Source organism: Hemiscyllium ocellatum, chromosome 31 (genome assembly GCF_020745735.1).
Source record: "Hemiscyllium ocellatum isolate sHemOce1 chromosome 31, sHemOce1.pat.X.cur, whole genome shotgun sequence".
NCBI classification, from domain to species: domain Eukaryota; kingdom Metazoa; phylum Chordata; class Chondrichthyes; order Orectolobiformes; family Hemiscylliidae; genus Hemiscyllium; species Hemiscyllium ocellatum.
This window is the reverse complement of record NC_083431.1, coordinates 175,189-195,696: the sequence shown is the minus strand read 5'-3', so window position 1 is coordinate 195,696 and position 20,508 is coordinate 175,189. Positions and strand designations below refer to the sequence as shown.

The 20,508-nt window shown below is 47.3% G+C and overlaps 1 protein-coding gene across 1 annotated transcript in view; it reads left to right on the top strand.

Annotated features, from left to right (window-relative positions):
- Positions 1-20,508, top strand: part of LOC132830416 (integrin alpha-E-like) — a 396,956-nt gene that overhangs the window by 209,107 nt on the left and 167,341 nt on the right. Inside the window, exon 21 of the mRNA XM_060848093.1 lies at positions 18,782-18,939. Within this exon, the coding sequence (XP_060704076.1) occupies positions 18,782-18,939 (158 nt within the window). The remainder of the gene's footprint in view (positions 1-18,781; positions 18,940-20,508) is intronic.

The window sequence follows — 20,508 nt, the reverse complement described above, 5'->3', positions numbered from 1 at the left end:
TGCAAAGCTGTCCCCCCCAACAGTTTCCAAAGCTGTATACTTATTGTTTAGGGGAACGACCACAGGGGAACCCTGCACTGCCTGCTTCTTCCCCTTCCCACCTCTAACTGTTACCCAGCTACCTCTGTTCTCCGGCGTAACTATGTCCCTGTAGCTTCTATCAATCACCCTCTCAGCCTCTCGAATAATCCTCAGTTTATCCAACTCCAGTTCCAGTTCCCTAACTCGTTCGGTGAGGAGCAGGATCTGACTGCATTTCCTGCAAACGAAGTCGGCAGGAGTATCGGTGGTCACCCCTACCTCAAACATCCTGCAGGAGGAACATGCCACTGCCTGCGCTGCCATGACTGTATACTTTGTCTCCAAAACAAGAACACTGAGTCAATAACACTGAGTCGTTTACCTGTGGACTTTAAAGTTAGGTTAGAGGAGGAGGATGGGAGGGAGGCCCTACGAAGTAGGGCCTGGGGTTTAGAACACACCCGCTTAAATACCAATCACTTACCTTCCCGACCAGCTCTGCGCTCCAACCTCACTTCCGCCCAGCTTGCGCCGCTCTCTGCGGTGAAAAGCTGTTGGAGGGAATCCTGAGGGACAGAATGTACATGTATTTGGAAAGGCAAGGACTGATTAAGGATAGTCAACATGGATTTATGCGTGAGAAATCATGTCTCACAAACTTGATTGAGTTTTTTAAGGAAGTAACAAAGAAGATTGAGGTCAAAATGGTAGATGTGACCTATGTGGACTTCACTAAGGCATTCGACAAGGTTCCCCATGGGAGAGTGATTAGCAAGTTTTTTTAAAAGCACGGAGCAGACCCGGAAGCTGGTGTAGCACAAGCTTACCTGGGTAGGTTTTTATTTCCTATAAAGGCGCGCAGGGGAGGAACCCGAGGCAACATGTTTGAGGTAGGGATGCCATATTTGTCCCTGCTGATTACACTTGCAGGAGGTGCACCCATCTCCAGCTCCTCCAAGACCACGTTAGGAAACTGGAGCTGGAGTTGGATGAACTTAGGATCATTCGGGAGGCAGAGGGGGTCATAGATCGGAGCTTTAGGGAAGTAGTAACTCCAAAGATTGCAGACAGATGGGTGACAGTGAGGGGGACTGGGAGGAAGCAGCCAGTGCAGGGACCCCCTGCGGTCGTTCCCCTCAAGAACAAGTATACCGTTTTGATTACTTGTGGGGGGGAACGACTTACGAGGGGTAAGCAATGGGGTTCAGGCCTCTGGCACGGAGCCTGTCCCCGTTGTTCAGACGGGAAGGGTGGAGAAGAGCAGAGCAATAGTTATCGGGGACTCGATAGTTCGGGGCACAGGTGGTTTTGTGGGGGCGAGAGAGACTCACGTTTGGTATGTTGCCTCCCAGGTACAAGGGTATGTGACATCTCTGATCGTGTTTTCTGGGTCCTTAAGGGGGAGGGAGAGCAGCCCGAAGTCGTGGTCCACATTGGCACCAATGACATAACTGGAAGAGGGATGAGGATGTTAGGCAGGCTTTCAGGGAGCTAGGTTGGAAGCTCAGAGCCAGAACACACAGAATTGTTGTCTCTGGTTTGTTACCCGTGCCACGTGATAGGGAGTTGAGGAATAGGGAGAGAGAACATTTAAATGCGTGGCTATAGGGATGGTGCAGGAGGGAGGGATTCCGGTATTTGGATAACTGGGGTTCTTTCTAGGGAAGGTGGGACCTCTATAAACAGGATGGTCTACACCTGAACCTGAGGGGCACCAGTATCCTTTGGGGGGAGGTTTGCTAGTGCTCTTTGAGGGGGTTTAAACTAACTCTGCAGGGGCATGGGAACCTAGACTGTAGCTTTAGGGTGCAGGACCTAGAGTGTAGGGAAGTTAGGAACATGGCATCAATCTCAAAGGAGGGTGCCTGTATACAGGAAGGTGGCTTGAAGTGTGTATACTTCAATGCGAGAAGTATACAAAATAAGGTAGGTAAACTTGCAGCATGGGTTGGTACCTGGGATTTCGATATTGTGGCTATTATGGAGACATGGGTAGAACAGGGACAGGATTGGCTGTTGCAAGTTCCAGGGTTTAAAAGTTTTCGTAGGGTCAGAGGTGGGGGTAAAAGAGGGGAGGTGTGGCATTGCTTGTCAAGGATAGTATTACAGCGGTGGAAAGGACTATGGGTGAAGACTCGCTATCTGAGGTAGTTTGGGCTGAGGTTAGAAATAGGACAGGTGAGGTCACCCTGTTAGGAGTTTTCTACGGGCCTCCTAATAGTCCTAGAGACGTAGAAGAAAGGATTGTGAGGATGATTCAGGAGAAGACTGAAAGTAATAGGGTGGTTATTATGGGGGACTTTAACTTTCCAGATATTGACTGGGAAAGCTATAGCTCAAGTACATTAGATGGGTCGGTGTTTGTCCAATGTGTGCAGGAGGGTTTCCTGACACAATATGTAGACAGGCCAACAAGAGGTGAGGCCATACTGGATTTGGTTCTGAGTAACGAACCAGGCCAGGTGTTAGAATTGGAGGTAGGTGAGCACTTTGGGGACAGTGACTACAATTCGGTGTCTTTTACTCTAGTGATGGAGAGGGATAAGTGTGCACTGCAGGGCAAGAGTTATAGGGGGAAATTATGATGCAGTGAGACATGACTTAGGATGTGTGGCTTGGAAAAGTAGGCTTCAAGGGAAGGGCACAATCAATATGTGGAGCTTGTTCAAGGGTTCATTTCCTGCCTCAGGCGACTGACTATGTGGAGTTTGCACATTCTCCCCGTGTCTGTGTGGGTTTCCTCCGGGTGCTCCGGTTTCCTCCCACAGTCCAAAGATGTGCGGTTCAGGTGAATTGGCCATGCTAAATTGCCTGTAGTGTTAGGTAAGGTGTAAATGTAGGGGTATGGGTTGGTTGCGCTTCGGCGGGTCGGTGTGGACTTGTTGGGCCGAAGGGCCTGTTTCCACACTAAGTAATCTAATCTAATCTAGGTATGTTAGGAATAAAAGAATGACCTAGGGTAGGAATAGGTCCAGTCAAGGATAGTAATGGGAAGTTGTACGTGGAGGCTGAAGAGATTGGAGAGACACTGAATGAATACTTTTTGTCAGTATTCACTCAGGAACAGGACAATGTTGCCGATGTGAATATTGAGTCACAATTAATTAGAATGGATGACTTTGAGGTATGTAGGGAAGAGGAGTTGGAAATTCTGGAAAGAGTGAAAATAGGTAAGTCCCCTGGGCCTGATGGCATTTATCATAGGATTATTTGGGAAGCAAGGGAGGAGATTGCAGAGCCATGGCCTTGATTTTTATGTCCTCGTTGTCTACAGGAATAGTGCCAGATGACTGGAGGATAGCAAATGTGGTTCCCTTGTTCAAGAAGGGGAGTAGGGATAACCCTAGTAACTATAGGCCAGTGAGTCTCACTTCTGTTGTGGGCAAAGTCTTAGAAAGAATTGGAAGGGATAGGATTTATGAACATCTGGATAGGAATAATGTGATCAAGGATAGTCAGCATGGTTTTGTGAAGGGCAGGTCGTGCCTCACAAACCTTATTGAATTCTTTGAGAATGTGACTAAGGAGGTGGACGAGGGTAAAGCGGTAGATGTGGTGTATATGAATTTTAGTAAAGCATTTGATAAGGTTCCCCATGGTAGGCTCTGCAAAAAATACGGAGATATGGCATTGAGGGTGCATTAGAGGTTTGGATTAGGAATTGGCTGGCTGGAAGAAGACAGAGGGTAGTAGTTGATGGTAAAGGCTCATCTTGGAGCGCACTTACTAGCGGTGTTCCGCAAGGATCTGTTTTGGGACCATTGCGATTTGTCATTTTCATAAATGACCTGGAGGAGGGGCTAGAAGGTTGGGTGAGCAAGTTTGCGGATGATACGAAAGTCGGTAGAGTTGTTGACAGTGAGGAAGGATGTGGCAGCTTACAGTGGGATATAGATAAGCTGCAGAGCTGAGCAGAAAGGTGGCAAATGGAGTTCAATGTAGGCAAGTGTGAAGTGATTCACTTTGGTAAGAGTAACAAGAAAATGGGGTACTGGGCTAATGGTCGGATACTTGGTAGTGTGGATGCGCAGAGGGATCTTGGTGTCCATGTACACAGATCTCTGAAAGTTGCCACCCAGGTAAATAGTGCTATGAAGAAGGCATATGGCATACTGGCTTTTATTGGTAGAGGAATTGAGTTCTGGAGTCCTGAGGTCATGTTGCAGTTGTATAAGACTCTGATGCGGCCGCATCTGGAGTATTGTGTGTCGTTTTGGTCGCCATACTATAGGAAGGATATGGAGGCACTGGAACAGGTGCAGAGGAGGTTTACCAGGATGTTGCCTGGTATGGTAGGAAGATTGTATGAGGAAAGGCTGAGGCACTTGGGGCTGCTTTCATTGGAGAAAAGAAGGTTTAGGGGTGACTTGATAGAGGTGTACGAGATGATTAGGGGTTTAGATAGGGTTGACCATGAGAACCTTTTTCCACGTATGGAGTCAGCTATTACGAGGGGGCATAGCTTTAAATTAAGGGGAGGTAGGTATAGGACAGATGTTAGGGGTAGATTCTTTACTCAGTGAGTCGTGAGTTCATGGAATGCCCTGCCTGTAGCAGTGGTGAACTCTCCCTCTTTATGGGCATTTAAACAGGGATTGGATAGGCATATGGAGGATAGTGGGCTAGTGTAGGTTAGGTGGGCTTGGGACGGCGCAACATCAAGGGCCAAAGGGCCTGTACTGCGCCGTATTTTTCTATGTTCTATGTTTTTCTATCTCACGGAATACAGGGAGAACTAGCCATTTGGATACAGAACTGGCTCAAAGGTAGAAGACAGAAGGTGGTGGTGGAGGGTTGTTTTTCAGACTGGAGACCTGTGACCAATGGAGTGCCACAAGGATCGATGCTGGCTCCTCTACGTTTTGTCATTTTACATAAATGATTTGGATGCGAGCATAAGAGGTACAGTTAGTAAGTTTACAGATGACACCAAAATTGGAGGTGTAGTGGACAGGGAAGAGGGTTACCTCAGATTACAACAGGATCTTGACCAGATGGGCCAATGGGCTGAGAAGTGGCAGATGGAATTTAATTCAGATAAATGTGAGGTGCTGCATTTTGGGAAAGCAAATCTTAGCAGGACTTATACACTTAACGGTAAGGTCCTAGGGAGTGTTACTGAACAAAGAGCCCTTGAAGTGCAGGTTCATTGCTCCTTGAAAGTGGAGTCACAGATGGATAGGATAGTGGACAAGGTGTTTGATATGCTTTCTTTTATTGGTCAGTATATTGAGTATAGGAGTTGGGAGTTCATGTTGCAACTGTACAAGCCACTGTTAGAATATTGCATGCAATTCTGGTCTCCTTCCTATCGGAAAGATGTTTTGAAACTTGAAAGGGTTCAGAAAAGATTTGTAAGGATGTTGCCAGGATTGGATGATTTGAGTAATAGGGAGAGGCTGAACAGGCTAGGGCTGTTTTCCCTGGAGTGTCGGAGGCTGAGGGGTGACCTCATAGAGGTTTATAAGATCATGAGGGGCATGGATGGGATAAATAGACAAAGTCTTTTCCCTGGGGTCGGGAAGTCCAGAACTAGAGGGCATAGGCTTAGGGTGAGAGGGGGAAGTTATAAAAGAGACCTAAGGGTCAACTTTTTCACGCAGAGGGCGGTGCCTGTATGGAATGAGCTGCCAGAGGAAGTGGTGGAAGCTGGTACAACTGCAACATTTAAAAGGCATTTGGATGGGTATATGAATAGGAAGGGTTTTGAGGGATATGGGCCGGGTGCTGGCGGGTGGGACCAGATTGGGTTGGGATATCTGGTCGGCATGGACAGGTTGGACCGAAGGGTCTGTTTCCATGCTGTACATATCTATGACTAATTGCAGGTTCCCTCCCCAAAGCCTATTTTAGAGGGAACATTTCTCATGTGTGTGATGTCCTGTCAAAGGCTTTCTCATGGTCTCTGAGGCAATTGTCCACTCCCGTGACCTGCACGTAGGCCATTGTATCCCTGAGGAGTGCGAGACTCTCCCCGATCTTCCTGTCTGGTACAGCACAGGTTTGGTCAGGGTTAATCACTGATCCCAGAGTAAACCTGACCTGGTTGGCAATGGCCTTGACAAGATTTTGTCATCTACATTTTAAGTGAGATTAGTCGCCAATTTCCACCGTCTTCCCCTTTCTACTTGTAGATGAGGGTGATGCCTTTCCTCATGGTACCTGCCCAAAGCATGCTGACGCACTTCCAGCAGGTCCTGGCCAATTAAGTGCCATAGAGCAGAATAGAAGTTGACTGGTAAGCCATCACTTCTGGGAGTTTTATTCTTTTCAAAGGACTCCAGGGCCTTGATCCGATCATCCAGAGATAGCGGCTGGTCCAGCTTCTCCCGTATGCTGTTGTCTAACACCTCAGTGATAGAGAACAGGAATGACTGGGAGGCCACGCTGTCAGGTGAGCTTCATGTTATACAGACTGGCATAGAAGGATTTGTTGATCCTCATGCTGTCAGCCTGAGGTGATCTTACCGAGCCCTCCTCTTTCTTCAGGCTGCTGAGCACGGAGCTCTCCTTGTGCACCTTCTGGAAGAAAATACGTGAGCACGTCTCGTCCTGCTCCAAGGAGCCGACCCTGGACCTGAAGATTATCTAGTAGGCCATCAAGACGAAGAGCAAGGCTTGCTGGCCCTTCATCTGGAGGTCCTCCATAACGTTAACCCCCATCATCTGCAGCAGGAGCAACTTCTGTATACTTTCCTGGAGTTTGGAGTTTTCCCTGCTCTCTGTCACCTTCTAAACACCTTTTGTAGATGAAGAACCTCTTGATGTTCCCTCTTATTGTTTCCCACTTCTCCACTGGAGACTCAGAGGAGCTTCATGGTTCTCCAACCTGCATAATCCCTCTTGTGTTCCTCTCTGTTTTCTGGGGTCAACAACTTTGTGTTCAGTTTCCACATTCTCTTGCTAGCCTGCTGCTCGTCCTGTAGGTGACAGCTGTGCAGCAGGAGGCAGTGGTCAGAGAAGAACACTGGCTTAACGTTCATGGATCTGACCGAGAATGCTCAGGACACAAACAGGTAATCTACTCTCGAGCGGATAGTCCCGTCTGCCCATCACTAGGTGTATCTACGCTGCACTCCATCTGCAGGACTGCTAAGATGTCATGCAGCTTGGCGTCTTTGACTGTTTCCATCAGGACCCTGACTAGATGTGGCATCTAGTTTACTCTGCCTCCACACTGGCTGCCATCTGCTCCATTCCAATCCATCTTTCCTTCTGGGTGCTGCCTAGCTCTGTTCTGCTGCTGGACGGGTGGTACCTTGCTGATCTTTGGGGACCTATTGCTCACATTGCCACCTCTGGCCATTGAGCATTCGTGGTGCCCTTGGGCAGGCCGTATACATGTGGCCTGTTCCCCACACAAGTTAAAGCTTTTGGACTCCTTACAGACTTGATCAGGTGACCTGTCTGTTTGCAGTTCCTACACATGGTCACCTTACAGTTCGCTGCCATGTGTCCTTCCCTCCCACAGGTTTGATACACTCTAGGCTGCCCTGCATAAGTCAGATAGTCCATGCTCCTTCTAATTGTGGAGCTGGAGGGTGGGTGGAGGATATTCCCACTGGAGTACACCCTCAGGGCCACCTTGACCTACTGCTTCCTGGTCCAGATTCTGAACAGGTCCACAAAATCAGTGCTGTCTCCTTCCACCTGCACATACCTTCCCAGGAAGGTCAGGATATCAGCTGCTGGGATGTGGGTTTTGTACATATGGATTGTAACAACCTGACTCCTCTATGCAAGAAGAACACACAACAGCATTGCAGACAGGATGGAGAACAGAACCTCCCCTTCTTTCTCCTTGAACAGCTTCAGGAGCTGCTCACATTGCTTCATGCTCGTGAAGGTCACATCAAAATAACCAGAGCTGGGGAAATCCTGAAGACATGCAGAAGTGGGTACTGTTAATGCTGATGATTAGAGTCAAGATTAGGCCTTTGGGCTTTTGCCCGATTTTCCAGCTCCTCACATGCTTCCTGATCTGCTGTGCTTTTCCAGCATCCCTCAAATCCTGCAGGATGTCTTTTTTATTTCAAAATATACTTTATTCATAAAATATTTTGATCTGTACAATTGGTCATGCCATACATACATAAACATTCCATTTCTTTGCATATACAGATCAGAATTAATCATTTGTGTACATACAGGTCTGTACGTTTATCATCCATATGTTTGGTTGAGGCGCCAGCGGAGCCCACTTACTGAGTGGGCCCCCTGTTCTTCCTTGGCAGGCAGACGTTACACGGTGGTCTTTCCCCACCGCGCCTTGGCAGGTGCCCCAAGCTTCAATGCATCCCTCAACACGTAGTCCTGGACCTTGGAATGTGCCGGTCTGCAACACTCAGTCGGCGTCAGCTCCTTCAGCTGGAAGATCAACAGGTTTCTGTCAGACCAAAGAGCATCTTTGACCGAGTTGATGATCTTCCAGGCACAGTTGACGTTTGTCTCGGTGTGCGTCCCAGGGAACAGACCGTACAGCATGTAGAGTCCCACGTTACATAGCTGCTCGGGACAAACCTCGACAAGCACCATTGCATTCCTCCCCAGACTTCCTTTGCGTAGGCATATTCCAGAAGGAGGTGTGTTTCACTCTCGTCCCCAGCGCAGCCCCTTTGAGGTCAGCATGTGGTGCGACAGAGAGTCCGGACATGCACAAAGGATCTCACAGACAGAGGCCTTCTCACAACCAGCCAAGCCATGTCTTGGTGCTTGTTCGAAAGTTCTGGCGATGAGGCATTCTGCCAAATGACTTTGACAGTCTGCCCAGGGAACTGCTCGACAGGATCCGCCCTCTCCTTTTCCCGTAGGGTCTTGAGGACACTACGTACTAATCACTTCCTGATGGACTTGTGGTCAAAGGTGTTTTTCTTCATAAATTTCTCCACGAAGGACAGGTGATAGCGAACGATCCAACTACTTGGATTGTTCCACGGCAGTGAGGCCAGGCCCATCCTTCGCAACACGGGACAGGTAGAACCTCAGTACGTAGTGACACTTGGTGTTTGCGTACTGGGGATCCACGCACAGCTTGATGCAGCCACACACAAAGGTGGCCATCAGGGTTAGGGTGGCAATGGATGTGTTTTTTTTCCCCCGTTTGCCCAGATCTTTATACATCCAGGCCCTTCGGACCCTGGCCATCTTTGATCTCCATATAAAATGGAAGCTGGCCCAGGTGACTGCAACAGCACAGGTTCTGGGAATAGCCCAGACCTGTGCCACATATACCAACACTGACAGTGCCTCACACCTGATGACCAGGTTTTTACCCATGATGGAAAGTTTCCATCTATCCAGTTTCTGCCTCACTTTCCTGATATGTTCCTCCCAAGACTTGGTGCACGCCCCAGCCCCTCCAAACCAAATACCCAGCACCTTCAGGTGGTCAGTCCTGATGGTGAAGGGGATGGTGGATTGGTCGGCCCAGTTCCTGAAGAGCATAGCCTCACTTTTGCCTCACTTGACCTTGGTTCCAAAGGCCCATTAGAACTGGTCACATATACACATGAGTCTGTGCACGGACAGTGGCTCCGTGCAGAAAACAGTGACATCATCCGTGTACAGGGAGGCCTTAACCTATAGGCCCATGCTGCCAGGAATAGTCACCCCTCTCAGGCTCGCATCCTTCCTCATGGACTCAGCAAATGGCCCTATGCAGCACACACCCACAGCGCTCCAACAAAACCTTCTTCACAAAGATAGAACAAAGAACATTTACAGCCCAGGAATAGTCCCTTCAGCCCTCCAAGCCTGAGCCGATCCAAACATACTGTATAGTCCGATTGACTGATGTACATTCCTCCATCTTCATTCACAGTCCCCCTGACTGTGTTCCAGATTCCCTGGCCCGGGCTGTTGGTGGCTACTGAGGTCATAGATCTAGGTTGGTTTTTCCTGAATTGGTGTTAGGCCAAAGCCAGCATGAAGATCCACCAAGGAGAAAATGAGGACTGCAGATGCTGGAGATCAGGGCTGAAAATGTGTTACTGGAAAAACACAGTAGGTCAGGCAGCATCCAAGGAGCAGGAGAACCGACGTTTTGGGCATGAGCCCTTCTTCAGGAATGAGAAAAGTGTGCCAAGCTGGCTAAGATAAAAGGTAGGGAGGAGGGACTTGGGGGATGGGCATTGGAAATGTGATAGGTGGAAGGAGGTCAAGGTGAGGGTGATAGGCCGGAGTGGGGTGGGGGCAGAGAGTTGGAAAGAAGATTGCAGGTTAGGAGGGCGGTGCTGAGTTCGAGGGATTTGACTGAGACAAGGTGGGGGGAGAGGAAATGAGGAAACTGGAGAAATCTGAGTTCATCCCTTGTGGTTGGAGGGTTCCTAGGCGGAAGATGAGGCACTCTTCCTCCAACTGTCGTGTTGTTATGGTCTGGCGATGGAGGAGTCCAAGGACCTGCATGTCCTTGGTGGAGTGGGAGGGGGAGTTGAAGTGTTGAGCCATGGGGTGGTTGGGTTGGTTGGTCCGGGTGTCCCAGAGGTGTTCTCTGAAATGTTCCGCAAGTAGGCGGCCTGTCTCCCCAATATAGAGGAGGCCACATCGGGTGCAGCGGATGCAATAGATGATGTGTGCGGAGGTGCAAGTGAATTTGTGGCGGATATGGAAGGATCCCTTGGTGCCTTGGAGAGAAGTAAGGGAGGAGGTGTGGGCGCAAGTTTTGCATTTCTTGCAGTTGAAGGGGAAGGTGCCGGGAGTGGAGGTTGGATTGGTGGGGTGTGTGGACCTGACAAGGGAGTCACAGAGGGAGTGGTCTTTTCGGAACGCTGATAGGGGAGGGAGGGAAATATATCCCTGCTGGTGGGGTCCGTTTGGAGGTGGCGGAAATGACGGCGGATGATACGCTGTATGTGAAGGTTGGTGGGGTGGTAGGTGAGAACAAGTGGGGTTCTGTCTTGGTGGCGGTTGGAGGGGCGGGGCTCAAGGGCGAAGGAGCGAGAAGTGGAGGAGATGCGGTGGAGGGCATCGTCGATCATGTCTGGGGGGAAATTGCGGTCTTTGAAGAAGAAGACCATCTGGGCTGTACGGTATTGGAACTGGTCCTCCTGAGAGCAGATGCGGCAGAGACGAAGGAATTGGGAATATGGGATGGCGTTTTTACAGGGAGCAGGGTGGGAGGAGGTGTAGTCTAAGTAGCTGTGGGAGTCAGTCGGTTTATAGTAAATGTCCATGTTGATTCGGTCGCCCAAGATAGAAAGAGAAAGGTCTAGGAAGGGGAGGGAGGAGTCTGAGACGGTCCAGGTGAATTTGAGGTCAGGGTGGAAGGTGTTGGTAAAGTGGATGAACTGTTCAACCTCCTCGTGGGAGCACGAGGCAGCGCCGATACAGTCATCGATGTAGCGGAGGAAAAGGTGGGGGGTGGTGCCAGTGTAGTTGCGGAAGATGGACTGTTCCACATATCCTACGAAGAGGCAGGCATAGCTGGGGCCCATGCGGGTGCCCATGGCAACTCCTTTGGTTTGGACAAAGTGGGAGGATTGGAAAGAGAAGTTGTTCAGGGTGAGGACCAGTTCAGTCAGTCGAAGGAGGGTGTCAGTGGAAGGGTACTGGTTGGTACGGCGGGAAAGGAATAAGCGGAGCGCTTTGAGCCCTTCGTGATGGGGGATGGAGGTGTACAGGGACTGGATGTCCATGGTGAAGATAAGGCATTGGGGACCAGGGAAGCGAAAATAGTGGAGGGCGTGGGTGGTGTCCCAAACGTAGGTGGGGAGTTCTTGGACTAAGGGGGTCAGGACCGTGTCGAGGTATGCAGAGATGAGTTCGGTGGGGCAGGAGCAGGCTGAGACAATGGGTCAGCCGGGACAGTCGGGTTTGTGGATTTTGGGCAGGAGGTAGAAACGGGCGGTGCGGGGTTGTGGGACTATGAGGTTGGAGGTGGTGGATGGGAGATCCCATGAGGTGATGAGGTAATGGATGGTATGGGAGATGATGGTTTGGTGGTCGGAGGTGGAGTCATGGTCAAGGGGGCAGTAGGAGGAGGTGTCCATGAGCTGGCGTTTGGCCTCCGCGGTGTAAAGGTCGGTGCGCCAAATGACTACCGTGCCTCCCTTGTCTGCCGGTTTGATGGTGAGGTTGGGGTTGGAGTGGAGGGAGCGGAGGGCTGCACATTCCCAGGGTGAGAGGTTGGAGTGGGTGAGAGGGGTGGAGAGGTTGAGGCGGTTAATGTCGCGGTGGCAGTTGGCTATGAAGAGATCGAGGGCGGGTAAGAGGCCAGCAGGGGACATCCAGGTGGATGGGCTGTGTTGGAGGCGGGAGAAGGGGTCGTCAGAGGGTGGGCGAGAATCTTGATTGAAGAAGTAGGTGCGGAGGCGAAGGCGACGGAAGAATTATTCGATGTCTCGCCACGTGTTGAACTCGTTAATCCGAGAGCGTAGGGGAATGAAGGTGAGGCCTCTGCTGAGGACTGATCTTTCATCCTCAGAGGAGGAAGTCTGGAGGGATGTTGAAAACACGGCAGGGCTGGAAATAGGACCTGCTGTGGGGCTGGAGCTGGGAGTGGGGGTGGGGTTAGGCGCGGGGGCGGGGACGGAGATCGGCGTGGGGCGGAGTTAGATGTGGTAACAGAGATCAGCGTGGGGGCGGGGTTTGGCGTGGGGGCGGAGTTGGGTGTGGTGATGGAGATCAGCGTGGGGGGGAGACACATGCGGCGTTGTGTTTCGGCGTGGGGGCGGAGTAGGAACCCTCCAACCACAAGGGGTGAACTCAGATTTCTCCAGTTTCCTCATTTCCCCTCCCCACCTTGTCTCAGTCAATTCCATCGAACTCAACACCACCTTCCTAACTTGAAATCTTCTTCCTGACCTCTCCGCGGCCACCCCACTCCGGCCTATCGCATCTCCATCGCCCCTGCCCCAAGTCCCTCCTCCCTCCTCCCTACCTTTTATCTTAGCCTGCTGGACACACTTTCCTCATTCCTGAAGAAGGGCTTATGCCAAAAACGTCGAATCTCCTGTTCCTTGGATGCTGCCTGACCTGCTGCGCTTTTCTAGCAACACATTTTCAGCCCTGATCTCCAGCATCTGCAGACCTCACTTTCTCCTGCTAGTTAGGTGCCCCAGTTCCTGCCTACATAGCATTGTAATTCCCTCTCCCCCAATTAAATATTTTCCGATACAGTCTGCTCCTATCTCTGCCTATTTCCATAATAGTAATGAATCTAACCGATTTGTGGTCACTATCCCTGATCTAGTTGCCAATTGTCACTTCACTTACTTGCCCATCTTCATTTCACAAAATTACATCTCCCGTTTTTGGGCCCATCACTTTTTTTTAAAAAAGTCCTGGATTCTGTGCATAAATCTTCACCCATGATGGTCCTTTTTATAATGTTTAAAACCCCAGTTGATATTGGGATAATTAAAGTCTCCTACAATTATTAACCTATTATTCCTACAGGCCAAAATTTGTCTCCATGTTCTTCTATTTCCCTCTTAGTATTTGGGGGTGTGTAGTATACTCCTAGCAATGTAACTGCCCTTTTTTTAATCCTAGGCTCAACTCATAAAGCTTCATTTGTTAACCTGTCTAGTATATCATCCCTTCTCACAACTGTAATTAACTTTTTAACTAATATTCTATATCCCCTTCCTTTTTTGTCACCCACTCTGTTCTGCCTGGAAACTCTATATCCAGGTTCCTCCGTTTGCCAAATTTCCATTATAGCAAAGATATTGTGCTGCCTTGTGTCTGTCTGTGCCCTCAGTTCATCTGCCTTGTTTGTAATACACCTTGAAGTATAATTAGCTCAACCCTCTCAATTTCCTTTGCTGGACACTTTTTAATCCTTGTTTCTTTTTTTTTTGGAGTTGCCGACGACATCTCTATTGTTCTACTTCCCATTTCCTGATCTGAATCTAACCCATCTAAGCCTCCTGTTTGGTATCCATCCCCCCGCTATTCTAGTTTAAAACGTCTCCAAAACAACTAACAAAAGCCCCCATGAGATTGTACCAGGTCTGTCCAGATGTAACCTTGATTTAGAAGTGCTGGTATTGGACTGGCGTAGAGAAAGTTAAAATGTAACCTGTCAGGCTTGTACAGGTCTTACCTTCCCCAAAAATGTCCCCAATGCCTCAACTATCTAAATCCCTCCCTGGTACACCACTTCTCCAACTATGCATTCATTTGATCTACAAATGTGTACTATGACCATTGGCAGTGCACCCACTTGCTCCAGAATGTCCTGCAGCCCCTCAGTGACATTTCTGACCCTGATACCAGCCTGGATTCACATCTTTGACTGCAGAAGTCCCTATCTGTACCTTTACTATTGACCCCCTATCAGTTTGGCCTTCTGCTTATTTTCCTCCCCTTCTCAGTACCAGAGCCATATATGGTGAAATGAACTTGGCTGCTGCTGCTATCCCTTTAAAAATCAGTCACTTGTGTAGATAGCTTACCACACAGATAAAAGTAACATTTTCGAACAAGTTTCAACAGATTTGGTAGGTTTGTTGTTGTCATTCTCTCAGTTATAGGCTTGAAACTGAATCATTTAGCTGCCAGTTTTTTAAAAAATCAATATCATTGTCATAATCCAGGATATTCTAGCAACTGTTTTCGTGAGTGCGACAGGCAAGAGGCACTTGCAAAATCAGATGAGAAAAGGAGTTTTTGAAATCTTAGAGAAGGAAATTACATCAGAACTATTTGAGGACATTAACTATTTGAAAGGAAATGATTGTTTGAAAGGAGCGGAGGACACTGTCTAAAAGGCACTGACCATTGAAAGGAATGGAAAATATTGATTGTTTGTTCTTGTTGGAACCTTCATTCAACTGACCTTAGAATTCCTCTGCTTCAAGTAACCCTTCCAGGGTCTTAACCAAACACTCTGGTCAGGAATGTTTAAACTAAACTCCTTATATTGAAGTGACCTTTTTAATAACAGCCCTAAGACTACCTCACTTTCTGCAACTGTTCTACATATCCAGCTTCAGCTAAAATTTCTGCCTAGAGCAGCACAGTGGCTAGCACTGCTGCCTCATAGCTCCAGGGACCCAGGTTCAATTCCCACCTTGGGCGACTGTCTGTGTGGAGTTTGCACATTCTCCCTGTGTATGTGTGGGTTTCCTTCGAGTGCTCCGGTTTCTTCCCACAATCCAAAGATGTGCAGGTCAGGTGAATTAGAGTGGTGCTGGAAAAGCACAACAGGTCCGGCAGCATCTGAGGAGCAGGAAAACTGACATTTTGGAATTCCTGATGAAGGGCTCCTGCTCATAACGTCGATTTTCCTGTCGTTGGATGCTGCCTGGCCTGCTGTGCTTTTCCAGCACCACTCTAATCTAGACTCTGATCTCCAGAGTCCTCAGGTGAATTGGCTGTGTTAGATTGCCTATAGTATTAGGTGCATTAGTCAGAGGGAAATGGGTCTGGATGGGTTACTCTTCGAGGGTCATGGTGGACTTGTTGGACTTATTTCCACACTGTAGGAAATCTAATCTAATCTTGCTCTAAACTGAAACTAAAATACTTTCCTTCCAAGCTACAAGTGTTAACTTCAGCCGAAATAAGATTACAGAATCTCTTCTCTGAAAACCAATGCACAACATTATTTACTTTGTTTTGTCTATAAACTTCATAGGCTTGGTGGAACAGTCCCTATTCCATAGGCACCATCCTCCACCTTATCCTCTGCTTCGTCAGTGACTGTATCGGCGCTGCCTCGTGCTACCACAAGGAGCTGGAACAGTTCATCCACTACACTAGCACCTTCCACCCCACCCTGACCTCAAATTCACCAAGGATGCCTGTCTTGAAGAACTCCTCCTCCTCTCTCTACAAAGATCTCAGTGAGTCTCTAACTGCACCCCCCCCGGCCCAGGTTGTTTCCTCTGCCCTGAAGCTCTTCAGCCACTCTACAAACAGACCTCACCACCGGTGATGTATTTTCCTCCCCACTCCTATCTGTGTTCTGTAAGGACCATTCCCTCCACGACTTTCTTGTCAGGTCCACCCCCCCCACCCACCACCACCAGCCCACCACCCTCCCCTCCCGGCAAATTCCCCTGCCCCCGAAGAATTGCAAAACCTATGCCACACTTCCCTGCTCACCTCCATCCAAGGCTCCAAATGAGACTTCCACATCTGTCAGAGATTTACCTGCACTTCCACACACATCATTTATTGTATCCATTGCTCCCGATGCAGTCTCCTCTACATTGGGGAGACAGGACGCCTACGTGCAGAACACTTCAGAGAACATCTCCGGGACACATGCACGAAGCAACCCCACTGCCCCATCACCAAATCCTTACCATCCACCGCCTGGTGGACGAACACTTCATCTTCTGCCTTTAGGACCTTCCAACCACATGGGATCAATGTGGATTTCACCAATTTCCTCATTTCCCCTCTCCTCCCCCACCCACTTTTTCTCCCAGATCCAACCTTCCAACGACACTGCCCTCTTGAATTGTCCTATCTGGCCATCTTCCTTCCCACATATCTGCTCCACCCTCCTCGCTGACCTATCACCTTCACCCCCACCTTCATCTACCTATCGTACTCTCAGCTACCTTATCCCCCAGTCCCACCCCATTCTCATTTATCTCTCAGCACCCTTGGCTCACAAGCCTCATTCTTGACGAAAAGCTTATGCCCGAAACATCGCCCTGCTCCTTGGATGCTGTCTGAATGGCTGTGCTTTGCCAGCACCACACTTTCAACTCTGATCTCCAGCACCTGCAGTCCTCACTTTCTCCTCAAATTCACCTGGACCATCTCTGATACCTCCCTCCCATTCCTGGACCTCTTCATCTCCGTCTCCGGCAACCGACTTAAAACTGATATCTACTTCAAATCCACTGACTCCCACAGCTACCTTGACTACAACCAGTCCCACAACCCCTCCTGTAAAAACGCGATACCTTATTCCAAATTCCTCTACCTCTGCCATGTCTGCTCCCAGGATAAGCGGTTCCACTCCAGGACATCCCAGATGTCCTCCTACTTCCAGGACTGTAATTCTCCTCTCCATTATCAACAATGCTCTCAATCACATTTCCACCACTTCCCACACCTCTGCCCTCAAACCTGACTGCCCAACCGCAACAAGGATAAAATCCCCGGTCCTCGCATTCCATCCCACTAATCTCCAAATTCAGCATATCAGTCTCCACCATTTTCACCATCTACAGTCAGACTCAATCACCAAAAATATACTTCCCTCCCTAAACCTATCTGCATTCCATTGGGACCATTCCCTCTGTGATTCCCTCGTTAAATCCACATTCCCCACCGACCACCTCACCACACCGGGCACCTTCCCCTGCCATCATAAGTGGTTCAAAACCTACGCCCACACCTCCACCCTCACCTCCATTCCAAATCCAGCAGAGATTTACTTGCGTATCCTCGAACCTCATTTACTGTATCTGTTGCTCTCGACGTAGTCTCCTCCACGTCGGAGACACCGAGCGCAAACATGTGGAATGTTTCAGGGAACATCTCTGATCCATCCGTACCAACTAACCCCACCTGCCTGTAGCCATCTATTTCAACTTCCCCTTCCACTTCCCCCATTCCATGTGCATTCCAGGCCTCCTCCCACTGCCTAAACTAGGCCACCTACAAACTGGAGGTGGAACATCTCATCTTCCACCTCCGGAGCCAACAGCCACATGGTTTCAACATTGAGTTCATCAGTTTCGAAATCTCCCCTCCCCAACTCCATCCCACATCCAACCCTCCAACGTAGCTCCAACTTCATGACCTGACCTACCTGTCCATTTTCTCTCCCACGTCTCTGCTCCACACTTCCCACCAATCTATCACAATTATCACCTATCTTCACCCACCTATCGCCATCCCAACTACCTTTCCCCCAGCCCCATCCCTTATTTATTTCTCAGCCCCCTTCCCCCTCCCTGGTCCTGATGAAGGGTTAAGCCTTCATCGACTCTCTTGCTCCTCAGATGCTGCCTGACCAACTATTCTTTTTCCATGTGCCACACTTTATTGACTCTGGCTTCTCCAGTGTCTGCAGTCCTCACTATCTCCTACTGTCTATAAACTCTCACAATGTAAACAATGTCCCATTACTTTTCAGAAAGTGTTTCTATCATGTTTTAAAAGAAAATACCATGTCTACAAAAATACTCACAAGTTAATAATTAAACCTCTGAAGATACACAGAAAATCCGTATAACATTAGTTCAAAATTCAAAAATGCAGATGCTAATAGATATTTTATATATATATATCACACACACCCCTTCACACCTGCATCACACATTCACAAAAATTATGTCCTTAGAGTTTCTGACATTTTATCAACTGAAAAGGAGAGCTCTGGTTTTATGACGCTGGCTATCTTATATCCATATTTATTTGCTCCCTTGTTTGTTGTTTGGTATTTTAAATTCCAACCAAGCTCTGAGATAGCCCTGCTGCTTTCAAATAAGAATTTATGTAGCCTTGAAATAATCTAAATAAGAAAGGAAAGTATCAAATAGGAATTGATGTGTGTTTATCCAGACAGGTTAAAGAAAACTTATCTAGAATTTTAGGCAAAGCCAGACACTCAAACATTTCCTTGGAGAGTTACTTTTATCCCATAGATCCAAGATGCCAGGGCTACGGTAAGTTATAGAAAAACACCATAGCATTGAAACAGTGTCTTAATTGCAAATGAATGTCAAAAGAAGTAGCAATGGAATCAAATCAAATGGACAGGAAACTAGAAAGAGTTAGATTTTCATTATTAATGTGCTTTTATTGTGTTATTCCATGCATTTATTTTATTCTGTGCACTTTACAGATTTGAAAAATTCATATGTGAATTACACCATTAATCTGGATACAAAGCAGAAGACTAAAAGAGTGACATTTGCAATGAACGATGGAAATCCTGACTCTATATCTGATTATGTCAGGATCTCATTAGATGTCTGTAAAAACTATTCACTCATTGTGCAGGTATGATGGAAATTTTATCAAATCCACTTTTAATCTACTCTTCTCCATGGAGACAATTCCCAGCTTCTCCAGTCTATCAACATTACTGAAGTTCCTCATCCCTTAAACATTCTCATGAATCTTCTTTGCTTCTATTTCAATACCGTCACACCTTTTCCAAAGTGTGATGTCCAGAATTGGACACAGTACTCTAGCTGAGGCTGAACCAGTGTTTTATTTAGGTTTACCATAACTTCAATGCTTTTATACTTCCTGCACTTCAGTAACCTGTGTGATTTAGGACAGGTTTCTCTACCAGCCCTGATAACTTCAATGATTTGTGCACTTATACTTGAGATCCTCTGATCCTACAACTCTTTAGAACAGTATCTATATTTTTTCATGACTGAGTTCATTCTTCCTACTGTCATGGACAAGAGCAAGGTGAATTTAATTATCTTATAGTCCTCCACATCTTGCTGTAATAATAAATGTGAATTTTAAAATATGTGTCTTATTTTATTTCTGTTCCTTTTTTAAATAGACTGTGGTATGTTTCTGCAAACTACCTGTTTATGAAGTCTAATTCAAAAGTGACACACAGCAGATTCTATAGGGTTAAAACAAAGTAAGGTTTATTGATGCATTCAAAAACCTAGGGTGATGGCAGTCATGACACATTGGTAGATACAGCATCAATAAAGAAGAAATAAAAGATGATCAGTGGTAAAGGAAAGAATTTGCAATTCCAAATGACTTAAAATCAAATGAATCGGTGTCCTCTAAGTCAGTGTCTAGTGAGTTCTTTGTAGTTGGCCAGACTACAAGAACTCAAGACTACTTTGTAGCAGATTAGATACATATTTTTGTGCCTTAAACTGCATCCATATGACACTGTTTACTTTTCAGACGAAATAGAGATCAAGACTAGAGGGACTATGTTGTTATGTCTGCAGCTGTTTTTGTTGTCTGTCTGATATAAAAAATCGTTTAAGAAAAAAGTCAAAGTGGTCAAATCAAAGCAATTCCAAAAGTATAGATTTTATTCACGTGCCTGGATTTCCTGGATGAGCTTGTTCTGCTGATGGGATAATTTTGCTATTCCTCATCAAAAGCCATTGTGTGTTGTAGCAAATACTGTGAGGTCATTAGTACCATCTCAAGTATAATGCATTTCAATGGCTTTCTCCAAATCCAACACAGCTGTGGATATGCATGGTCTAAAGTTCTTTTGTGTGGGTTTGACTAGAATGTCTACATAATTTAAAATTGTGAAATTCAGGGAGATTGATTCATGCCTTTGACTCTGGAAAGCATATTTGTAGTTAGTAAACATATTAAGTTGAACAATTGTCTATTCTTTAAAAAAAACGTTTAGAAAGTATAATATTTTTTAAAATAACAATTCAGAATCTTTCATTATGTCTTCAGGATATGGCACCACTGAAATTAATTACTGTTTGTATTTTATTTTAAATTAATACAAACAAAGCTGAGGGAAAGTGCAGAGGTTAAACACATGGGCACATGTTTTTAATTTTGCTACATGATCTGCCCATTACAGGCTTAACTAGCCGAGGTGACTGCTAT